This window comes from Marmota flaviventris, chromosome 12, assembly GCF_047511675.1.
Source record: "Marmota flaviventris isolate mMarFla1 chromosome 12, mMarFla1.hap1, whole genome shotgun sequence".
Taxonomy (NCBI): Eukaryota; Metazoa; Chordata; class Mammalia; order Rodentia; family Sciuridae; genus Marmota; species Marmota flaviventris.
The window spans coordinates 66,445,186-66,470,636 of record NC_092509.1 but is presented as its reverse complement, the minus strand read 5'-3'; the positions used below and the strand labels follow the sequence as shown (position 1 = coordinate 66,470,636).

The window sequence follows — 25,451 nt, the reverse complement described above, 5'->3', positions numbered from 1 at the left end:
GGCAGGGGAAAATATGGAAACACTTACTCTTGACAAACCAGTAGAGCTCTGAGCAGGAGTAGCTCAAGTCTGGGCTTGTTCCTATGCCACCAGTTCCATGGTCAAGTGCATTAATCTTGCTGGAGTAGGACTGATGAAAAGCAGTTTTAATAACAGAGAGGACTGGGGGCAAAAATTCAAAGATTTGCCAGCTAAAAGTGGCAAACTTAACTGGACACAATGATGAAAATTCATAGCTTTGCTGGTCTGAGGATATGCTCCCAGACTGTAGAAGTGGTTAGCTTACTAAAGAATAAACCAGGCGATCCTAGATATGAAAGCCATTTAAGGGCTGAGGAAAGCTCTCCACAGATCCCCGACTTTCTGAGGAACCATGAATATATGGGGGAAGCCAAGAGAATCAGTGACAAATGAAGGCCAAGGAGAGTTGAGAACTAACTGTGACTGAATGTATTCCCAGCCCATATGCATATTGATCAGCAGAAGCTGGAAGTCTTCCAGATGTCTGAAAGTATTTGAGCACAAGGATTGCCCAAATCATCGCCTGACTCAGACACAGGGGTGACCTCTCAGCAGTCAGGCTATAAGTAAGAACTAAAATTAAAAAAAAAAAAAAAAAAAAAAAAACCTGATTAGAGACAGAACAGCTGCATACTGCTCCGCTATAGAGGAGATTGTTTTCCACAGTTAAGTGTTTACAAATTACTAAAAATAATCTAACAATTTAAGTATTTTCAGCATAAAATTACAAAATGTCCAGTGAAATTTCAACCCATAGCAGCAAGGAGACACAAACTGAATGGTCCTCAATATTAAGCCTAGAAAACAAAAGAAGAAACTTGAAACCAAGAATTCTGAATCTAGAAAAAGACTAGCCACCAAAAATAAAATAAAGACATTCTCAGTTAATTAAGAAAACAAAATCATGGAAGATTCATTGTGAGCATCACTGCCCTGTAAGCTATTATTTATCTGTGTCTATAAATTTGTCTACTCTAGGTACTTAGAAGTGGAATCATACAGTATTTTTCCTTTTGTGTCTGTCTTTCTTAGAATGTCCCAAAGTCCATCCATATTGTAACATGTATATGAATTTAATTTATTCTTATGGGTAAATAAATCCATTATGTATTACCACATTTTCTTTATCCATTCACCCTATGATGGACACTTGGGTTTTTACTACATTTTGGTTAATGTGTATACTTCCATGAACACTGATGCACAAATACCTGTTAGGGTCCTTGCCTTCAATTCTTTGGGTTATGTACTAGAAGCAGAAATTACTAGATCATACGGAAAGTCGATGTTTAATTTTTGAGTAACTACCAACCCATTTTCCACAGAAACTCTACCATTGTATATTCCCACCACAATTCATTAAGTTCTCAATTTCTCCACATTCTCCCACCACTTTTTGCCAATAAATCAAATGGGTGTATAAAGACTTTGATTTATATTACCCTAATAACTAATAAAGTTGAGCATCTTTTTATGTGCTTACTGGCCATGCATGTATCTTCTTTAGGAAGATATTTATTCAAGTTCTTTGCTTATTTTTCATTCGATTATTTGTTTTGGCTGTTTAGATATAATATTTCTATATTAGATATGTGATTTGTACAGATTTCCTCCCACACTGTGGGCTATACTTTCACTGCCTTGATCTATGCTTTAATGGACATTTTTAATTTTGATGCAAGCTAAAGTTACTAATTTTGTCTTTTGTTCCTATGCTTTTACTGTCACAAAAAATTCTATATAGGTTCATTGTCAAGAATATGTGTGCGTGTGGCATAAAAGTCCAAGTGCATTCTTTTTTAATTGTTTTTTATTTATATATGATAGCAGAATGCATTATAATTCTTATACATATAAAACACAATTTTTCATATCTCTGGTTATATACAAAATATATTCACACATCAATTTGTGTCTTCACACATGTACTTTGGATAATAATGTCTATCACTTTCCACCATCATTAATAACCCCATGCCCCCTCCCTTCCCCTTCAACCCCTCTGCCCTATCTAGAGTTCGTCTATTCCTCCCATGCTCCCTCTCCCTGTCCCACTATGAATCAGCCTCCTTATATCAAATAAAACATTTGGGGTTTGGTTTTTGGGATTGGCTAACTTCACTTAGCATTATCTTCTCCAGTGCCATCCATGTACCTGCAAATGCCATGATTTTATTTTCTTTTATTGCTGAGTAATATTCCATTGTGTATATATGTCACATTTGGTTTAGCCATTCATCTACTGAAGGGCATCTAGGTTGGTTCCACAGTTTAGCTATTGTGAATTGTGCTGCTATAAACATTGATGTGGCTATATCTCTGTAGTATGCTGTTTTTAAGTCCTTTGAGTATAGATGGAGGAGAGGAATAGCTGGGTCAAATGGTGGTTCCATTCCCAGTTTTCCAGGAAATCTCCATACTGCTTTCCATATTGGCTGCACCAATTTGCAATCCCACCAGCAATATATGAGTGTACCTTTTTCCTCACATCCTTGCCAACACTTATTGTTATTTGTATGCATAATAGCCGCCATTCTTACTGGGGTGAGATGAAATCTTAGAGTGGTTTTGATTTGCATTTCTCTAATTGCTAGTGATGATGAAAATTTTTTTCATATATTTGTTGATTGATTGTATATCGTCTTCTGAGAAGTGTCTGTTCAGGTCCTTGGCCCACTTATTGATTGGGTTATTTGTTTTTTTGGTACTTAGCTTTTTGAGTTCTTTATATACCCTAGAGATTAGTGCTCTATCTGATGTGTGAAGGGTAAAGATTCAAGATGTAGGCTCTCTATTCACTTCACAGATTGTTTCTTTTGTGTTCTTTTAAATATGGATATAATCAGTTTTCCCAGCATCATTTATTCAAAGTACTATACTTTTTCTTCATTAAATGATTTGGTACCCTTGTTTAAATCAATTCACCATATATGTGAGAGTTTATTTATGGACTCTCTATTTCCTTGTTGTTGTTTTTTTTTTTAATTTTATTTTAGTTTTTTGTACCAGAGATTGAACCAGGAGTGCTGAACCACTGAACCACATCTCCAGTACTTTTTATATTTTATTTAGAAACAGGGTCTCGATAATTTGCTTAGGGCCTCACTAAGTTGCTGAGGTTGGCTTTGAACTCATGATTCTCCTACCTCAGCCTCTGGAGCTGCTTAGATTACAGGATTACAGGCATATGCCAGTAGGGAGGGAAGGAGGGAGGGAAGATGGGTCCTTGGGTGGGTGGGTCCTTCCTTCCTTCCTTCCTTCCTTCCTTCCTTCCTTCTTTCCTTCCTTCCTTCCTTCCTTCCTTCCTTCCCTCCCTCCCTCCCTCTTTCTCTCTCATTAAGGAACATTTTTATTACATCAAGTTAGATACTAAAAATGGGTCAAAACACCATAAACAGATTTAAACACAATCCAGAACCCAGACTCCCTACCTAGAATATATCAAGACCAAGAAAAATTTAGTCAATAACTTGGAAATAAATATTTGTTTATTTATTTATTGGTACTGGGGATTGAACCCTGGGGCATTTAACCACTGAGTCTTATCCCCAGCCCCTTTTTGTATATTATTTAGAGACATGATTTCACTAAGTTGCTTAGGGCCTCACTGAGTTTCTGAGAATGGATTGGAACTCATGATCCTCCTGCCTCAGCCTCCTGAGCCACTTGGTGCGACACTAAGTTCTGCTTACTTTTTTTTAATTGGTTCTTTTTATTTATACATTAGGATTCATGTTGATATAATTATAAAAGCATGGAATATAATTTGCTCTAATTCTGTCCTTAGTGCTTCCCTGTTCCCTCCCCTTTACCTTACCCCTCCTCCATCCCCTTACTCTACTGATCTCTTTGTTATTTACTTAGAGGTTTTTTGTTTGTTTGTTTGTTTTTGTTTGTTTGTCTGTTTTAATCAGTAAGATTCACTGTGATATATTCACATATGTGTGCAGGAAAGCTAGGTCAAATTCATTCCACTCTTTCCATTATCTCATCCCTGCTTATTTCCCTTCATCCCCTTCATCTACTCCATTGATATTTGTTCTATCATAAATGGAATACATGTCTCCCTTTTCCATTCCCTCTCTCTCCCCACCTCTCTCTTCTCCTTATTTTGAACTAGCTTCCACTATACATCTGTCTTAGAGGCAGTACCACATTGCTTTGATCACTGTAGCTTTATAGTCATAGTTTTAAATCAAGCAGTATGAATCCTGTATCTTCTTTTTCAAAATTGTTTGGCTTCTAGGGCCCTTTAGATTATATTTAAATTTTGGGTTAGGTTTTTCTATTTCTGAAAAAAAAATGGCATTGAGATTCTGATAGGAATTGCCTTGAATCTATAGACTGCTTTGGGTAGTATTGTTGTCTTAGTGAAAATGTCATCCAAACATGGGATCTCTTTCCATTATTTTATATTTTCTTTCAGTCTAAGGTATACAAGTTTTCCATTTGGTTGGTTAAATTTTGATACATAGTAAATGGAATTACTTTCCTAATTTCTTTTTCAGATGGTTCATTTCTGGTCTATAAAACACAATAAATTTTGTATGTTTTTGCAAAAATAGAAAAACAATCATAAAATTCAAATTTTTCTTTTCAATTTTAACTACTTCTACTTCTATTTCTTGTCTAAATATGCTGGCTAACATAAGCATTATGATGTTGAATGGCAGCCACAAAAGTAAGCATCCTTCTATTGTGCCTAATAGTGGGGGGGGTGATATTTCTAGTATTTCACCATTGAATATGTAAACTATGATGCCAGTTGATTTTTTTGCATAGATGCTCAGGCAACTCAATGAGAAATGGATATAATTTCAACAAATGTTATAAGAACATTTGAATATTCATGTACCAAAAAAATAAAAATAAGGAACTCATATGCTTACCTCATGATGTATGCAAAATTAGTTCAAAATATTTCAGAAGCAGGTGTGTGTGTATGTGCATGCTCTCACACAATTAAAATATCAAACATTAAGAAGAAAACACTGAGAAAATTTTTGTTCCATTGGCAAAGCAAAGATGTCTTCGATTGGATATAAAAATATGATCCATGAAGAAAAAACTTGCTAAATTATACTTCATAAGCATAAAAAGTTTGAATTCTTTAAAATGTATCATTAAGAATATGAAAAAGGAATTCACATCATTGGAGGAAATATTTGCAAGTTGTATCTCAAATATGTAAGAAATTCTTTAACTCAATAAGAAGATAACTCATAAAACATGGGCATAAGAATTGAGAGACACTTTGCAAAAAAAAATGACAACACACATGAAAAGTTGCTTGACAAGATTATTCATTTGGAAAAATACAAATGACCAATGTGAGATACCACAGCACACTCATCAAATGGCAATAATAAAACAATATTGAATGTTGTTGAAACTGTAAAGAAATTGGACCTCCCATAAATTGCTGATGCAAATGTAAAATGGTACAGCCCCAATGGGAAAGACATTGACAGTTTCTTCTAAAAATTAAAAATAGACTTACCATACAAACAAGTTTTTTACTCCCAGGTATACCCAAGAGTTTTTTTAAAACATAGATATATACAGAGATTTGTAACCATATGTTGATTGAAGCACTATTCATAACAAATAACACTTAGAAACAATCCACATATCAACAGATCAATGGAGAAACAAAGCATTGTCCATCTATGAATGCTACACTACTCGGCAATTAATAAGAGCAAACTATTAGGACACGCAAAATCATGGATGAATCTCAAAAACATTTTGCTAAGAAGCTACCTATAAACGCCTAAATATTATATGATTTCATTTATAATAAATCTCCAAGAAAATTGCTGCATCAAAACCATATATCTAAAAAAAAACATATATCTAATTGTTGAGGGTTAGAAGTGGAAGTGAATATTAACTGTTTATGGGCACAAGGGAACTTTATTGAAATAATAGAATACAGCTGTATTATAGTTATGCTTACAAAACCATAAATTGCCTAAAATTCATTATGCTGCACACATAAATTGTGATATATAAATTATACTTCAATAAAGCTGTTAATAAAAGGAGAAATATAGGGCTTTCTGATAACTAAAGTATGGGTAAAAAAAGATGACTAATGTAAAAAGCATGTATATACACAAACTTGAACATTTAGCCATTCATAGCTCATTTGCATTCAAGTCTTGACACTGTCACATATTTAGGACAACCTGGATCATTCACTAGGGACACATGCAAAACAATTCAACTATTTAATCCTTGTTTTGCTTCTATTGCCCCTATCAAGGAAAATGACCATCATTTTGAAACTATGAAACCAGTGTTGATAGGAAAGTAAAGAACCACCCATTAGGGAAGCATACTGTCAAAGAGACTCATTTTTTTATTTGAATTTAATTCTTAAACACTTTGGAAATATTCTAGAATCCCACTCCTACTTCCTGCCCCACACTGCCCCCCGGGCAAAAAAAAAAAAAAGTAAAAACACAGATGATATTGCTGAACTATTATCAGTGGCCTCTAGGGAAGTAGAAAATATAACAATAGTCATCCTCCCAGATTTCCTAACCTGTGTAGAGGTGCACCATGACAATTTTTAAGAACACATTTTTGATATTTAATGGACACAGAGACAAATATTAGCATGTTGTAGTTCACAGTTTCAATACATCGCACAACATTCCTTTGGATCACATCACATCTTTGTGAAACCCTTTTTCTGGATGGTTATTACTAGGATAAAAAGCAAGTACCTGTGAAAATCAAGGTGGAACAGGAAAGAAGGGTCTCTTCACATTCATCCCACAGTGAGCATTTCCTGCCTCCCCTCTACTCTCATGTCTATTGTTCTTGCTAGATTTCAACTTCCTCTAAAGGGAAGGACCTGTCCTAATTTTTAAAAGTGACATTGATCTTCCAAATTTACACAGCGCTGCAGATTTTGTTATATACATACTTAAAATGGTAGCAGTAACAACCATGGCAGGTGAAGGGATGTGTTTAATATCAAGGATCACAATTTTAAAAGGATATAAAATCAAGAAGAATCTATCCAGAGAAGAATAATTGGGAATATGAAAGTTTTGAAAATTATGACAAATCAGGCACTTCGAATGACCAAGAATGTTTGGTCCAGAGAAGGAAAGGCTTAAGATAAAGGTAAATATCTATCACTACCAAGAAATGGAGGCTAGGTCTCCAGTGATCAGACTACTCAGTTTTGCCACAGGTATGATTCTTAGATTATACCTCAGATGGAAGAATAGTCAGTAAAAATTAAAGTGTGGAGCAGGTACAGCATTTTCAAGTAAAATTAATGGCAGAGCCAATCAAAAGTCACCAATATGCTGGAAGGTTTATTGCGAACAAATCAACCAATTATATAGATAATTACTGAATAACGAATATTCATTAAATGGTCAATGAAATATAGATCTGTGCTTATAAAGTACCAATACAAGGCAGTTATGCTAGTCCTTTCTCAAGAGAAACATAAATACCTAAAGTTTTACTTATTTCATTAATCCATAGGGATTAATGAAATAAAGGATACTGAAGAGAAGCTACACAGGTACAAAATCTGACTGAGCCTTAATTATTATCTATACTCTGTCTTCCATTAAGTTAAAACCTACAGTACAGTTGCTGTGGAGCCCAATGGACCATTATTTATTTCCACCTCTCTCTCTATCCCCCTTAAATATATAGACAGCTAATTCCAGGCATGCTGGCTTGTGATGATCTGTCATGACTTGTGGCATTTCCTAGCATTGTGACTCATGACAGTCTCAGGACACCCCAAGGAGAATATGCATAGCACAATATGTTGTAGAGGGCTCCTTACCACATGTTCCCAGCAGGCATGTCTTAGGAATTCTGGAAAAGGTAAGGATATGTGATCTTCAAGTAAACAAAGAGAAAACGTCAATATGTTATGAAATTGTGGGACTGCTGGTGACCTTGAGAGGTCCAATTTAAGGTAGTGGAGAATGGTGTTGAGAAATCAAAAGATACTAAAACGTAATCTTTGGCTTTAAGGAATTAAAAACCTAAATGTGATTAAATAAAACATGACTCAGTCCAGGCTGAGTCAAAAGGCTACTCGGACACACCTCTATCCTAGTCACATATATACATATGTTTGTGAACCTGTTTCTACCACTTGAATATATGCAACTCGAAAGCAGAGGCAGTGTTCCACATCATTTCAGTATTCTTAACATGTGACAGCGCACAAAAGCATTTTCTTCATGCATATGTAAATAATGAATATTCAAAAATAAAAAATAAACATCCAAAGTTGGAGATGTTAAAATAATTAATGTAACAAAAAGAAAAGAGTGGCAATCATAGGAATCAATATACTATGAAAAATAATGATAATAATATCAATAAACAATTAATCATAGATAGTGTTCATAATATTGGAGGGATGAAAAAATATGAAACTCATAATAAATATAAATAATTCTCATAGAAAATTACCTGTAAGTGTCTCTGTGTAGTAGGGTTACCAACCATTTCTATTTAACTAGCACTGTCCTGATTTTAGCACATAAAGTCTTGCATCCTGAGAAATCCTGATTTCCATTATATACATAATCACTTAATTATTTCCATTTATTTAATCCAGAAAAATTATACTCATTTCATTTAGTGTATTTTGAATAATTAAAAAAAAAAAAAAAAACCCTCTCACCTAAATTTCTTATATTGTTTCTAGGCCTTCCTGATAGGTTCTCAATGGAGTTAGAAAAACAACAACAAAAACACTAGTGAGATGTCCTTCCCTGGGTCCTGGTTCTTCCTACACCAGCATGGGCCAGAGGTCACTTACTTTTGCTGCAACCCAACAGATTGTTGACATCCAAATGGCTTGCACTGGGAACACAAGCATCACACTTCAAACCAGTGACAAATTGTTTACAGAAACACTGGCCTGTGACCAAGTGACAGGTTTCATTCAAGGCTCCTGAGAGATGACAATTACAAGGCTGACATCTGAAAACAAGACAAATAAATCATCAAGAGAATAGTGTTTTGATTAATAATTCATCGTATAAGTTATACCTATCAATAACATTGTGGAGTAAATAGTCTGTTTTAGTCAACATATTGAAAAGGACGCTTCAGCTACACAAACACAAAACAGAACAGCTCTTTATGAAAATTCTGCTCATGGGAAGCTACAGAATGTCTTCCCTTTGTAAACTAATTAATGACCCCCCCACAAATTGTTATATTCCTTTATTTTTCAGGCCATGATGACTCTTCTGGATTAGCCTAAATACCAGTTGTTTACTTAAGGATACTGTAAATTTTGCCCCAGTAGACAATATATTTCATTTGCTATTTTATGTACTGAATTAACTTACCCAGAATGGTTAGAGAATAGAGCATTATTTTAATTTATGAAAATGTGTTAATTTACTGAGATACTAATATCACTTACTGGAACTTAAAGTTCTTGAACTCAAAGTTGTTCGTGAAAATAACAGTACTGGCACTTTGTCATAACAAACCAAAACCTGTTTCCTAGAGTGAATTATTCCAACACAGCCTACGCTCATGGCATTGATTGGGATAAACAATTTGATGCCACAAAGTATTAGCAATGCAAAAGCATCACAAGAAGGCCACTTAAACAGGGACACTCCATGTGGTGCGTTTCAAACCACAGTAAATGGATTCACCTATATGTTCTAATAAAGACGATGGTGGGTAGAGTTGCTTTATCCCACTGCAATTTTTACAGTGTGATCTCTTGGGTAATCATTCAACACCCTTAAAAAGGCTGATAAAAGCTAAGATACTGCCAAATAAGCTGCAAATTTGTTTTATGGACTAATATCCCCTTGGGAATAAATAAAGTACAGTTTCTCTTGAAAACCACTATACTGTAGTTTGCCCTTTTTATGGTCACGATAAAAGGATATTTTTTCCCTTCCTACAAACAACTATATTAGGTCTTTTATCTATATGCATTGTATCAGAATTCCATTTCAAGTAGATGGTTTGTTTAGATTATGTATTAGAGCTAAAGAAAATTATGCATAGAAATTAAAATGGAATTACAGAAGCAATGAAATATTTGATTTGCTCTTAATTTCATTATATGCTATTAGAGCATATTGCCCGTAGGCTTTTAATGTAATCTTGGTGAACATAAACAATAAGAGGCAAGCTTCTCTAGATGCATGAGTATATATGTGTATATGTGTGTGTGTGTATGTATACACACACACACACACACACACATATATATCACTATACCACTCATGAAAAAGCATCTCTTGAGTATTTCAGTTTTTATTACCATTCACTCATGAGACAATCACACTTATTTTACATACAGTACATTTAGAGTAATAGTTGCCAGTGTATAACATAATTCCTTTCCTTGATGTAGTTCTATTTTCTCCCAGCCAGCAGCTACATGCATAACTCGAAGTCAGTTATGTCAATATCCATGGGATATTAAGTTCCAAATCCAAATGGAATAAATAAATCACTACTTAGGAAAGCATGCAATGCTTTGAATAATTAAATGTGTCTATGCCTGATTTTATGGTCTCTTCTTCCAGCCATTGTTATATTGAATGTATATGACTCGTTATAATTGCTTAATTTAAGAAAGAATTTTTCCTAATTGAAGTACATCAGAGGAGACTTTTCTGAATACTGTAGTTTGTTTCTAGACCAAAGGACACAGGGAATAATTTTGTAATTAAGGTTTAAGTAAAATGATTCCTGTAAATTTCTCAGCCACTCAAACATAATTTTAAAATTTTCTAAGACTCTTTAGCAAATAAGCTACAAGTTTGATGTCATTTTATAAGTTATCCTCCTTGAGAGTACCTGCTAAATGAAATATATTTCACACTTATTAAAACAAAATTATACACAATAAAGGAAAAGACATTTTAAACTTAGAAAGAGAAACACCAAACTAAGATGAATTGTGATATTGATTTTGCCAGGATAAATGGTTTTTGTAATATTAATATAAAGAAACCTTTATTACACTGACTCTCCTGGTACAGCCAGAGCTTCTCCCGCAATCTGTTTAAAATCTTCATTTTTCATCCTTATGGGAAAACCTCACTTGCTAAATGGATTTCATAAAGAGTAATCTGTCAAGATTTATATAGATAAACAATTTGTGATGTTTATTGACCAGTTCATTATGATAAACAAAACAGGAGGAAAGCACACTCATCTCCACCAGCATGCTGCTGTTAGAGTCATTTAGGCCCTTATGTAACTGAGTATCTACCAGATACAATGGGAAAGATGTTAATTGACCTCTGTCTCTTCAATCATGAATCTCATGTATTTTCCTTTCTTGGGAGTTTCTTCTAGTTACACAAACAGTAAGTAAAAGAGTTATTCTAATTATTATTATTGCATAAACATAACTATTAAGGAAATGAGTGAGTTTCAATAATAGACATCATTGTCAGAAACTTCATCATCTAGGGGAGAGTTGTAATAGGGAGTCCTAGGAGATATGCCAAAATATTGATCACTTTGTTGACATTTCTCTTTGCACAACGCTCTTCTGTAAGGAGCCTCGACTCAGGGTACCTAAACACTGATTGAGACAAATAGCCTTCACTGTGGGCCAGTTATATTCCAGGACTGGAATAAACACTGAGTACATAAAAATGAATACTGAAGAGTTGCTTCTGTCCTCAAAGGTCTCACAATTTAATATAAAAGAAAAATTAGTACATTAACAAAGATATATGCTGAGTATTTAGGGGCACAAAAAGGAACAACTATCAAGTCTGGTAGAGAGGAAAGGATGAGTAAGAAGTACCAGTTGAGCATCCCTAACCTGGAAATCCCAAATTGGAGATATTCCCAAAATCCAAACCATTTTATGCACTGATAAGATGCCACAACTGAAGTTTCACACCTGAGCTCATAAGATGGGCCATAAACAAAACAAAATGCAGATACACTAAAAATATTGCATAAACTCACTTTCAGGATATGTGTATAAGATAAATTTCATGTCCGTGGGTATGTGTGTGTTACATATATAAATGAATTTGGGGTTTTGATCTGGGTCCCAACCCCATGATATCTCATTACATATATAAAATATTCCAAAATTTAAAAAAATCAAAATCTAAAATACTTCTTGTCCCATACATTTCAGATAAAGGATACTCACTCAACCTGTATTAAGAAGAAATCTTGCAAGAGATACTTGGGCTGAATTTTTAAAGATGAATAGTAGGATGTCAGGCAAATCAGAGAGGGAAGAAAATAAAGAGAAAATAGGAGAAGGTGTGAAAATACAAACAATATAGAATTTGTGGATATTAATTCAGAGTGGGGAATGGTGATTAATAAAGCTGGAAAGGTAAGGAGGAGAAGGCAGATATTTCTAAATTAGGGCATCAGTAAGGAGCCTTGGAAATGAGGGGGTAGAATTAAGAAATGATCAATAAATAAGATTGGTAGTACATGGGTGACAAATTGAAAAGGGAAGAAGGAAATGGAGTTACTCCTGACTTTCTAATTTGCTGACAGAAGGATGATGAAGACATTCTACACAAAGAATGAAGAAAGAATAGATATGAAATTGCTGAGGAATTCTGAACAAGAATCAGTGATGAATAAAAAAAAGGGGCTTGAAGGCAAATTAGAGAAATTGGGCCAGGAGTGTTCGCCCATCAGTCGCAAGCACACAGGCTAGCACAAAGTGAAGTCTCAACAAATACTGTTGAATAATACATTGGGAAAGTTTTTGACTTAGGACTCCAGATAGAAATCCAAATGTGGCCTGCACCTGTGATGAAAATTCAGCTCTTTTGAGCTCCTTTTTATTGCCGTAACTCTATATCATCACTGACTTCACCCCTGAGGAATAGATAGCTTTTCTTTAAGAGCTGGTTTCTGCTTAGACTCCTTAAGACCAGGTAGTTCTCAATTCAGCACCCTTGCGCAGGATTCAGGGAGAACCCCAATGCATTGTGGAAGGGTGTGGCTTTCCAGAATTAAGCACATTTCCTGTCTGCAATGGAGGTGTGGTCTCACTGAGCTTCTCAGTTCTTTCATGATGCCTACTACAACATCCATATTCTCCTGCAGCAAGAATCAGAATTATACAAAAGACCTTGGAGGCAGGTGATCCAATTTGCTGTAGTCGGAAGTCATACTCACATAGCTTATTGCAGAGGTAATAGGGTGTTAATACTCTCACAGGAAAGGGAGTAGTTAAAAATGCCCAAATCACTCTTTTGGGTGAGGTATTCCCAGGCATGAGTATGAGAACTCATCAAAACTGGACTGGGGCAGTTACTCTGTGGCATTCATACAATGGTATGTGCCATTCCTGTCTAGAGAAGAACTTGCCTAGTGAGAATCTGTATCTGAGAACCTTCCCTCCTTCTACTTTGACACTCTACCTAATCACACAAATTACTTTGAGACATGATAGTGGATTCAAAATTTTAAAGGACTTTCAAGTACAAGAGAAATTAAATTATACTTATTCTCCCTGGCCATGGGCAAAAACTTAGGTAAAAAATTAGAAGAAAATCACAGGATTGAAACTGTGTTTTCAATATGAAGAACATATTTCTATCTGACTCAGGATTATAATTTTGGGGAAGAAACTCTACTACTTCACAAGACATCAGGGTCTTTTTAGCTCTATGTTTTTGGAGCAGAAGTTGAATAGGCATTGACCATTTATTTATGAAAAGGTGATATATGCACAGAAATGCACAGGACAGAATTCAACCCAAATTACTCTTAAGATTCTTTCCAAGTCTATAATGTTATGATTTTATGATGCTTAGAGATGAAGAAACTAGCCCAAGATGGAAGTAAATCTAGTTGCACTTTCTGCAATCTTAATCCACTGAGGCCCAGACAGTATTTCAGGCTTTGTGGGTTATATGATCTCTGTTGTTTCTGAATTCTGCTGCTGCAGTCAGAAGGCAGCTATAGACAACATGTAAAAGATGACCATTGTTGTACTCCAATAAAACTTTATTGACATAAGCAGGTGGCAGGCCAGATTTGAGCCTTGGGCCACAGACGACTGAATTTGTTCATTGGATGATGAATTATGGAACACAACAATGTCCAAGTCCTAATTCCTAGTACTTGTCAATGTGTTCCTTACTTTCCAGGTGTAGTTAATGATTTTGAGATGAAGATGTTATCCTGGATTATCCAAGAACACCCAAAATAATCACATGCCTTCTTAGAAATGTAAGAGAGTGAGCATCAGAGAGAAAAAAAAAAATACAAGGACATAAGCAGAGGCCAGAGAAAAAAATGACTCTGCTAGTTTTGAAGGTGAAGGAAGGAGCCATGAGTTAAAGAATGTGGGTGGCCTCTAGAAACTGGGAAAATAAAGAAAATGAATTTTCTCCTGGAGTCTCCAGAAGAAGCTCAGGTGGCCTGCTGACACTTTGGTTTTAGCCCAGCAAAACTAATTTAGGACCTCTGACCTCCAGAATCATAAGATAATAGATTTGTGTTGTTTTAAGACACTAAATTTGTAGTAATTTATTACATCAGCAAGAAGAAGCTAATATACCTGGTCTAGAGGGAAAGCCAAACTGGAACTGCAACACTCCTAAGTCCCACACCATGTTATTTCTATTACATCACATTGGAAGACTACTGTGGATATATAAAAACTGACATTTCTTGCAAGATCACACGTGATCTATAATAAGGGAGAAAATACATTTATAGAACTGTGGGAGACTGCAAAAATGACCACAGTTTTTGACCTTTCCCTCTGTGCATGTCCTTTACAACTGTATAGTTCTTTCTACCAAAAAGTGGAATCTGTTTTCCCACTCCTGAATATGGGCAGGCCTTGTGACTTGCTTTATCAAATAGAATAAGACTAAACTAACACTGAAGTAGTTTCAAGCAAAGACTTCAAGTGCCTTGGCAGATTTTTGCTGTCTTTCTGAATCACAGCCACCACCTTGTGAGTAAGCTCAGGCTAGACTGATATATGACGAGACCCAGATGACAGCCAGCTGTCTTACAGAGTCACAGAGAAGCAGGAATCTAGGAGACACATCCCTCCCAAACTTTCCATTGTCACACCATAAAAGGAGATCAGTTGACAAGAAAGTTGTCTGCTGTCATTTGAAGTCATTTGAGCTGGTGCTCAGAGTAAACACCAAATTGAGATCAATTGGAAAGAGGCATGTGAAAAGATTACCCAACCAAATTTACAACACAGTGTTAAAATGGAGAACGTCTGCAGTACAATCAAAAAGAATCTCATGACAGAAGTTTTCCTCGTGTTTTAGCAGTCTGAGCTTTCGGATTCTTGGCCAGCCTAGAGCCTTATTCTCTGTCACCTGAGGACAATTAGAGTTCAAGGAACATCAGCTGGTAAATAAGGCAAGTAGTGATCCTCCTAACTCCTTAAGGCTTACACAAGGCAAACTGTGACTAATGAACACAGAGAGGATTCATCATCAGGGGAAACCTTGAGGGTTGTAACAGGCAGATGTTATATAAGGAAATGGTAGAGCATCAGAGGAACTGGAGCAGACTTAGGTCTGGGGAAAGAGGAATCACAGGTACAGGTCAACAAGAGGACAGCCCTAGAGAGGGCAGAGGGTCAAATATGGCTCTGAGACAAAGTGAATACAGTCCGTTTTTGTCTCATTGTTTTGGGGTTATACACATACAATATGCCTTTTTTTGCTGTATTGATTTTTTTCAGCTGGAAGACATCTTTGTTTGCCTTCGTTGTTTTCAATACTGATTAAACCATGTTTGCTTTATGTGTCAGAGATAAATGGAGGAATGTTTAAACTTGAATCAGCTCTTTTACATATATGCCCCCTTTTTCTGATTGGTAACTTTTGAAGAATGAACCTTTTGAGGGGGAAACAGGTGAACGCTTTTCCAGATCGTTTCTGGGAACTTATGGGTGTGTTGGGTGGATTTTTGCTATTGTTTCTACAGTTTAGGATCAGGTTCTATTTTATTTTGTAGAAAATAAACCAAGAAAAAAAAAAGACAGCAAACATTGCAATGAATAATAAAGAGAGGGAATAGGTGTGAGCTTTATGGAGGGATGAATATGAGTCTCTGAATATGGAAATGAAAAATTCAGATGAGGAAGTCAGTGTGTTTTCCAAAATTGATTAAGAAATACAATGATATTTTATCTTCTTAACAACAAAACACATTTTATTGTAGATATTGGAAATTAATAAATTTATATTTGTAAGCATTTGCCATAGTACCTAGAGTTCAAACACAATCAGTTGATTTTAGCTAATTTCTTCCTATTTAATTTTTTTAACATGAGCACTTAGTTATTTTCCTATACTATATGTCCATAGACATTTAGACCAAGTGAACTTTTTCCTTCAAGAAATAAACATTTCTCATGCTAGATGGATTCCCATATATTTTAGCCATTTTTGTACACATTTTCAAAATAGCTAAAGTGAGTCTATATACAATAACAACCAGAAGCCAACAAAGACATTCAAGAACACTATCATTCAAGAAATTGGAAAACATAAAAAGAAGAAAGTCCATTTTTATCCCTTCTCAATGATGAGTAAACATATAAACTCAAGCAATTCTCATTGTCAAATTTTGAAATATTTTTCCTCTATGACCTTCTGTGCTAGAGGATTTCCTCTCCAATGATTATCAATGCTAAAGTGAAAAGAGACAGCAAAATTCATCAGTGGAATAAAAGGGTCAACTCAAATTGTAAGCAATGCACATGGCAAATTCTGCTGACTGCCTTGGGCCCCAAGAGGTCATGGGACATTTTATCCTTTCTATTCTTTTCAGAGGAGCTGCATTATATATGGTGACCCTTGCCTTCCATATCTTTTCCCAGCAGTGGCCTGTTATCAATTCTACTTCATATCAGAACCAATTCTACCAATTCAAAGATAATTACAAGTCCCACTCAAACATTAGTGGTTTAGAATAAGTACTTGAAGGTTTATATTTCTTTTATTAAGGTGAGGATGGCATGAGACATTTGTTTATTTGGGGGGTGGTTGAGAAAACTAACATAAAGGATATTAGTTCTGTGGCTATATTCAGAATGGAATGCAGTTGGGTGTACTCACTCACACTGGATTCCCAGTGATTTAGGAGGTGAAGGCAGGAGGATTCCAAGTTTGAGGTCAGCTTCAGCCATGTAGTAAGACCCTCAGAAACTTAGTGAGACCCTAACTCAAAATAAAAAAAAAAAATAAGAAAACAAATTGGAGATGTGGCTCAGTGGTGGAGTGGCCCAGGGTTTAATTACCAGTACCAAAAAAAAAAAAAAAATGAATTGCTTGTGAGATACACAAGTGTAAAATCTCAGAGATATCTGGTGCCCATGGTAAGAAACTGAATAGATGATAATCTTTTCAAGAGTCATTAACATGTGTGCAGCGGTTGAAACTGTGGACACAGATGTGTAAATTGAAGGGGCGTATTAACAAGGAGTGACCAGCAAGAGACATGAAACAAATCAGAGAAATAGCATATAGGAGCACCTAAGGAAGAGATCATGAAAAAGACAATGGAATGATCACAATGAAAAACCAAGAATCATAAGAAGCAATCACAGATCAATTTTTGTCTTTCATTGACTCATTAAATCTATTATGAGGAGCTAATTTCCTCATCTTCCACCAGATACAAAGTAAATCAGTCATATAGTTCTCTGTCCTTTCTGAGGCAACAGACATACTGAATTACCTTAAGATGTAAAACAGATTTGATCCAGAAGATCAAATATCTAATTCTGTGTTTTAGTCAACATTCTAGTTAGACATTTAAAGAACACACTTCTCTCATCTTTGTTCTAGCTAGGATGTGATGAAGGTGGCAAGTCTCCAACCAGAGGAGTTCTCTTGATTGGCTCCTTCTCTTTCTACAACACATCTCTGTGTGCAGGCTGTGAGAGGGCCTGGCATTCACTGGACCAGCAAATTCCAAAATAGGCTGTGTCCTCGGACCTTGCATATGTTTAAGGCCAGCTGTTCACTGAGGGCAGAACTTTTGTGATTTCTTCATTGACTGCTCGGGGCCCCTCCTGGAACTCTCTCCCCCATGTAGTCTCAGCGTGATCATACACATCTCTATTCTAACTAGCTGCTTACTAATTTAGCCACAGGACTCTCACGTTTTCTTTTATTCAGGCCTCTTCCGTCTTCCTGACAGCACTCTATGCAGACAATAAGACAACCTCATGCTCTCTGTCTTTCTTATGATGCTTGTAAGGCCTTGTCCTGATGAACTCTGGCTATATAAACTACATAGCATACTTTCTTCCAGCTTGCTTTTCCAAATCTGGCCAGACTATCTGTCCTCATTTAAATTTGCTAGGTCTAAGATAGACATCAGTGCACTGGCCTCACCCAACTCTAGAAAGAGATCCATATCAGCCTTCCAGTGGCCTACTGCCACCTTCTGATGACTTCAATGGCAAGTGCCACTGACCTCCATGTATATGTCCAGGGAGACACAGTTGTCTAATTCTCTTTTTCTATAACCCATATTTTTTTTATCCATTACATCTTATTAAATACCTTTCCTTGATTTGGATGAGAGTTTTTAGAGTCATCTAGGAAGCTGGGGATATAGTTAAATGGTAGATATTTTTCTAGCAATGTTCCAGCCTCTAACTTTGATCACTCACACACACACACACACACACAGTCATTAAACTAGTAGTCATTGATTGATTACATTTTATAGGGTTTGTGCAAATTGTGGTAGCTGAGGAACAAATGGGAATGGGACAAAATGAAGAAGAAAAACCCTGTGCTTAAATGTCAGTAAGTAGACGAGTAGGAGATTACACAGGACTCATAAAGTAGGGCAGAGTCAAGGGAAGGGGTTTTGAGATGGCGATGAAGAGGATATTTGCAGAATGTTATAGCCAGTGAAGAGAGTTTAAGTTCGAAAAAGGGGAGGATTTTATGGAGTAAAGTTCAAAGGGAAGAAGGAAAGGGAGGAACAAAAGAAAGAAACTAGTAGGGGTCACATCAAGAACAGCCAATAGGTTATTTTTTAGAAAAAGACACATTGTTTTCTTCTTCTATTAATAGACGAAAAATTAAACATGCATGAAAAAGTGTGCAGGTTGAAGGTAGAGAGAAGATAACCTGGAGATAGATATGCAGGTCCTCTTTCTATAAAACAGAGGCCTAAATAATCTGCAAGGGCAAAGGCAGGAAGTTGAAATTCTAAGATTGTTAACAGTTCAAAGGGGCCAGAGAGTGAGGTGATGATAAGCATATGCAGGGCCACGCTGTCAGTAAGCACAGGTGCATGATCTTCCTGCACATTGTCACAGATTAAGGACATGAGGAAGGCAATCATCTCTGCAGCTGGCTCATAGTATGGCAGAAGGGAAAGATCTTAGTAGCATGAGGCTGCTCAAAGAGAGGGCTGATCAAAAGAGGACCAGGTAGGGGTACTGGAGTAGGCATTAAAAGAAGTTAAGTAGCAAGTTATGCGATGGTTCAGGGATGACAGATTTGAAGAGATGTCATGTTCATAGAAGAGCATTTCTAAGATTAGGAATATTGGAGAAGTAGAGAATCCAGGACGACGCTGGAGTAGGGATTAAATGAATGAAGAGGCCAAAGAAGTGCATAAGTAGACAGAAAAATAGTTCAGTACACTGGCAGAAGTTAGAAGGAAAAAATGCCATCCCTATGTTAATTAGGGTTATTATTATTATTATTATTTTGTCACTATAACAAAGACCTGAGATAATCAACTTATAAAAAGAAAGGTTTTGGCTCACAGGTTTCAGTCCAAAATCAGTCACTTCTTTTGGTCTACGGTGGGACATCATGTTATAGGTCTGTAGCAAAGCAAAACTGTTTACCTCATGGCCAAGATGTAAAAAGGAGCAAGAAAAAAGTGAATTGGTCCTACTATTCCTCTCTGGGGCACGCCCCACCACCATCACACACACATACAGTGATCTAAAGACCTCCCATTAGGCCCCACCTCTTAAAGTTACTATCAGTTCCCAAAGCACCAAGCTGGGAACCAGTACTTTAATACATGGACCTTGAGTGTATATTCCAGATCCGAATTATAAAAATTCCCCTAATAAGATACTTAATGAACAAAAGCCTCTAAGAATAACAACAAGAGATATAAGGATAGAAGAAAAGTATTGTAATTTCAAAAGATAATTTGTAACTTTACAAAGGTAGTTACCTCCCTGAATCAATATGTATAAGAGAACTGATTTTATTTATACAAAACTAATCATGATTATTTTTGCTTTAAACCCACAATTACTCTGGATTTTTTTATTCTTTTGAAATCTACCCAGCATTTGGCTCTATCTCCTAGACTCCATCCTGCTGTCATCTCTTTTATTTGACTGAATTCTTCTTTCTTGATGTTAATTTCAGTACCTTCCAGTAATGTAGCTTATACATCCTTCTTTGGCTCTTCCTATTCCTCATCAATTTGGGTAAACATTTCAATCTACCTTCTAACCCAGGGAGTTCAACTCCAGTGCTAGCCAGGCCTACTGCAGAGTGATAGATGATAGAACACTATTCTGTAAGCAGTTCTTGGGCTTAGATTAACTTGAAGTAGAAAGTGAGATGGGTAGAAAGTGGGAGAGAAACAGAGTGGGTAAAGGTCAGCTTTGAGTATAAGAACACTGAAGGATAAAGAAAAGGGTGTAATGAAGGTAATAAGGTTTCAGTCAAATAAAAATAAGTTAAGTCAAAAGCTGGAACAATTAGATAGTTCTTGGACATTGAGCAAGGCTTTGGTGATAACCCCAGAAAGAATAACAAGAGGGATCAGTAGAACAAAATGGGTATGAGAGTGTCACACAACACCATCACTGATGGGCATGAATGTTGGAAAGAAGACAGATGGTTGAGAAGAAGATTCTTCTTTTTCTAAGTATGTGTGGTCAGAATGATGGAAAAGATAGGACATTTAAAGAGAGAGGGAGCCAGGAGTAGAACAAACCAACCCTAGAGTTGCAACTCAGAAATTTTTAGAATGTTCTTTCAATAAAAATTGTGTACAGTGCCATACTGACTCCAGTTTACTATTAAAATCCTAACAGTTCTTTCCTTTAACATTCACTATACCATGGGCTTTCTGTACTCTTTTTAAATCAAATTAAATTTTAAAAGAAAATAAGAATAAAATGGTTTTAGTTCTTTTGCAAAAAATTAACTGTCACCTTATCTATACTCTAATGGAGGAGTCCATGAGATGTGTAAGAGCCAAAAGACAGTCTGCAGAGACTATGTGCTAAAAAGAGCCCAAATAGAGCTGGGCATGGAGCCCCGTAGTAGAGTATTTGCTTCCTGTGTGCTAGCACCTAGGTTCCATTCCCAGCAGAAAGACAGACAGACATAATTACTTATATTTAAACACATGCAAATATTGAGAAAAAGATTCTACTGATGTTATGTATCTCCTAAGTTCAGAACACAAGACCCATTTCTTAGTGGTAGGAACACTTTTTAAAAGACATAATAGAGTCTGGACTCTTGATAAGCTCGTAATCTGAAGTAAGAGAGAGAAAGGGATTTGGGGAAAAAGAGAAAGGATATTGAACTGATTTTGTAGCTCATATTTTAAAATATAGCAAAGAACTCAAATAAGTAAAGGCAAATATCCCCTTGGATATACAGGAAATAAGAAATAGAATATTAAACACAGGGTAACTTTGAAAAGTGATTAATTTATTTTCAAATTGCACTTTATACACTGAAAAAATCATATCATAAACAAGAAATTAGATTTCTCATCTGTCAATCTTTAAACCTAAATTAGAAATACAAGGAAAACATAAATAGATGCAATAAACAATAAATATAGTAGCCATGTAGACCAAAGCATGCATATATACGTATTTCCAGCTGTCTTACATATATTTTCTGTATGTGTTTTCTTACTAGGTGTCTGTTACCTACTTTTCTCCACATCCAGATACTAAACTTTTTGAGGTAAAAAATATTTTTATCTTATTCAGTATTATTATCAGACTCTAGTACAGGGTACATCAATGCACAGCAACCTACTCCAAGAAATAGTCAAAGATCACCATTAGGTTTAATAAATGTCAATGAATAAAAATATACTGATAAAAGGACTCTTTTAATAAAATATAGTGCCTTAAGACTGCCCAAAATTACTGTTAGTAAAGAAACAGAAATTGCAAATGTAAATACTACAATATTAAATAATTCACTCTTATAAAGATTTACCTTCCAGTCTGAGGATCAAATCCAAAGTAATGCTCTTTACATTGGTCACAGCTTTGCCCAGCAATGGAAGCATCTTGGCACCTGCACTGGCCAGTTAGGCTATTACAGATGTGATTAACTGCACCAGTTGCATGGCATGAACATGGCAGGCAGCCAGCAGCACTGCCTGGAGAAATATAAAAACCTGGAAATAAAGAAATTAAAAAATTTATATATGCTTTTTTCCTAGTCTTCTATTAAAAAGATAACATTTTGATTACATAGAAAAATAGGATATTCTATTATGGCACTACCCAATTCCCAGTACAAATATGGTTACAGATATTCTTAATGAGTGTGTCAATTATGACCAAAGAAAAACTGAGTAAATAATTTACATCATACTTTTGTATCTCCAAGACACCTAAATTCAGTGTATTTAAAACCTACTTCATAATCTTTCAGCTAAAAACCAGACTCCCTCTATTCCTCTCCATTTCAGCATAGCATACCATCTATTCAGTTGCTTATCTTAGAGACATCTTTGGTAGGAAAACCAGATAAAATACATAATACCCAATTATATTTGAACTTAACAATAATAATTTTAGTAAAAAATATCTTAAGTATTTGTTTATACTATCTAAAAATTATAACTGAAATTTAAATTTAAACAAGTGTATTTTGCTAAAACTCTTCAGTTCTCAACTTCTTTCATCATGCATTTTTCTAATGAGAAAGTACTATGGACATTGCTTCCTAAGAATTTTTCTACCTTCCATACCTCCTTTGCAGTTAATGCATTACATTCTACATATAGGACATCTATTAAAAACTTAAACAGAACAACTTTATAAGTGTTCTATTAAAATTGTATACTTTTTTCAGGTGTCCTATATGTAGGACAATGGGACATGGTATCACCACTAATTTTTTCACAGCTATCACCATGTACCAGCACTAGAATAGTGGCTACATAAACATTATCTCATTTAGTTCTCACAAGAATACAAATAACATCGATGGTATTATTATTTCCATTATGGAGATGAGAAAACTGAAGGTTAAGAAGGTTAACAAACTTTTCTAAAATTACAAAGTTAACAAAAAACAGAACTCATTATCAAACCCAGGCTTCTTAGTTCCCAAAGCCATCTCATCCACCAATGTCCCACTTTGTTCCCATCCAATCTATTCTTCAAAGCGTAGCTGGAACAATCTCTTTCAAATTGTGGTTTGAACATATAATTTCTCTATTTAAAACAATTTGATGACTTCCTACTCCCCTTAGGAAAAAAAATCCAAACTACCAACAGCCTCTAGTTTCACCCACTTCTAGCTTCATATCAAAGCTCATTCTGATCTCAGTCACCTGTAGCCACATTTCTTATTCTTGACACATGCAGGCTTTCTGTGGGCTGTTCAGTTTGCTAGAATGGTTCCAATGCACTTCTTGTGCTTAGTTTACTCCTGTGCTATGTAAGACAGGTTGCGTGTTCCTCAAGTAACTTTTCCTAGACCACTTTAGGTACGTTCATTACAATTTTACAGCATCTTGTTTATTTTCTTTAGTGCTCTTGAAAATTATAACCAATCCCATTTCCTCCATACTGTAACTTCCACAAAGGCAGGAACCTCATAGCAAATGAGGTTCTTATCAGCCTCCCCATCACTTGGTACAATGCTTGCACATAGTAAGCACACCATGAACATGTGATGAACTAATAGATTTGGACCCAATTACTAAGTAGGTAGTGATTTCTACAAGTACTATACTTAAAAACAAACACAGTTTAGAGGTTTTTAGATTAATTACAAAATCCATTTTTTCTTATAGCAAAAGAAAGGAATTAAAAAGCGATTCAAAAATATATTCAAGTTTCTTAAAAATCTCTTAGACCAGAAGACCAGAATGTCAATTAGAAAGGCATCAGACATTTAAATGATGGAGCAGGTGTATGACCAAGAAATGGCCCTTGATCTTCTGTGATGTGTAGTGTGCACGTGTCTTTGTGCATGTACCTGGTTACACACATATGCAGACCCACAAACACACATGCAAAATGCCGCAAGTAATTTTATTGAAACAATGGGAGAAAGGATCCCAGAAGTAGTCTAATGAGTGCAGTTATGGCAAATAAACTGAATTATGAAATTATCCTGATCACTAATTTAAGATATATAAAATATTGGTCATATTGAGGAGAGAGAGTAGGAACACATAGAGAGCATTTTTTCTGTGTAGTATTCTACAAGGAAAAACAGAGCAATTGGGAAATTTAAACTTATTTGAAGCTTTAGTTGAAAATAAGCCATGCTTTCACAGTCTCCAACAATTAATCTGTTTTCCTTCTTAGAAGCTCCGCATACTCTCTCTTAGACAGTTTTAAGAGCAGTAAAATAGGTAACATTGTGCTCTATAAGAGGAAGAATGAACCTCAAAATATGTTTCATTCACTACGATGGAATTGACTAATGCTGTCATTTTCTTATAAATGATAGCCAGATTATGTTATTTGTTTCTTTGCATCCTCTGATAGCAATATATTTTTTCCAGAAATAGAGTATAGCTATACCAATTAACAAATGTTCCTGTGTCTGATTCATGATTTACTCAAAGTCACACATTTAGGCAGTTTCTATTTTGGATTCCAGACCACTGTGGTTATGGCACTTTGTATTTCTCTTCCTGGGAAGGTTTTTGGCTCCTTCAATTCATGATGATGGCATCATGAATGTACTAACAGCTCTTCAATTTGGATAAATTACCCATTAGCATAGATACTTAGAAGAAGAATTAATTTGGTCTTACAGCAATAGCTTCGAGCCACAGAGGATTCTAGACCAATTAAGGATAATTTTTATAAGATATGATTTATTAGATAAATCTGTAAATACAAGGGCGTACAATTTGGTGGAGGAGATTAGTCAGTCCAACTTTGGGGAGAATAAAGAATTGCATAGGAAAAAAAATCAGAAATATAAGCAAAGAAGAACAAAAAAGGTATTAAAGTAACTTTGGAGACTGTCAGTGCAAGGGAGGCTTCCAGGAAAAGGCTACTTTGGAATTTGCCTTGGGGTTAATTCCCCTCCTCCTCTCATGAGCATGATTATACAGGTTAATCCCACTAGTATTTTAGTTGTCCTATTTTTAAGCAGCTCTAATTAGGATGACTCAGGTAACTTCCTGCTCAAAGATTACTTCTCCCCTCACCTAAATGTGCCTAA

General features: G+C 35.5%; 1 protein-coding gene across 1 annotated transcript in view; it reads right to left on the bottom strand.

Annotated features, from left to right (window-relative positions):
* The window catches only part of Ush2a (usherin), a 770,052-nt gene that overhangs the window by 535,775 nt on the left and 208,826 nt on the right, over nt 1-25,451 (bottom strand). The window contains exons 13-14 of the mRNA XM_071619727.1: nt 22,245-22,428; nt 8,840-9,003 (exon numbers count right to left, since the gene is read on the bottom strand). Of these exons, the coding sequence (XP_071475828.1) occupies nt 8,840-9,003; nt 22,245-22,428 (348 nt within the window). The remainder of the gene's footprint in view (nt 1-8,839; nt 9,004-22,244; nt 22,429-25,451) is intronic.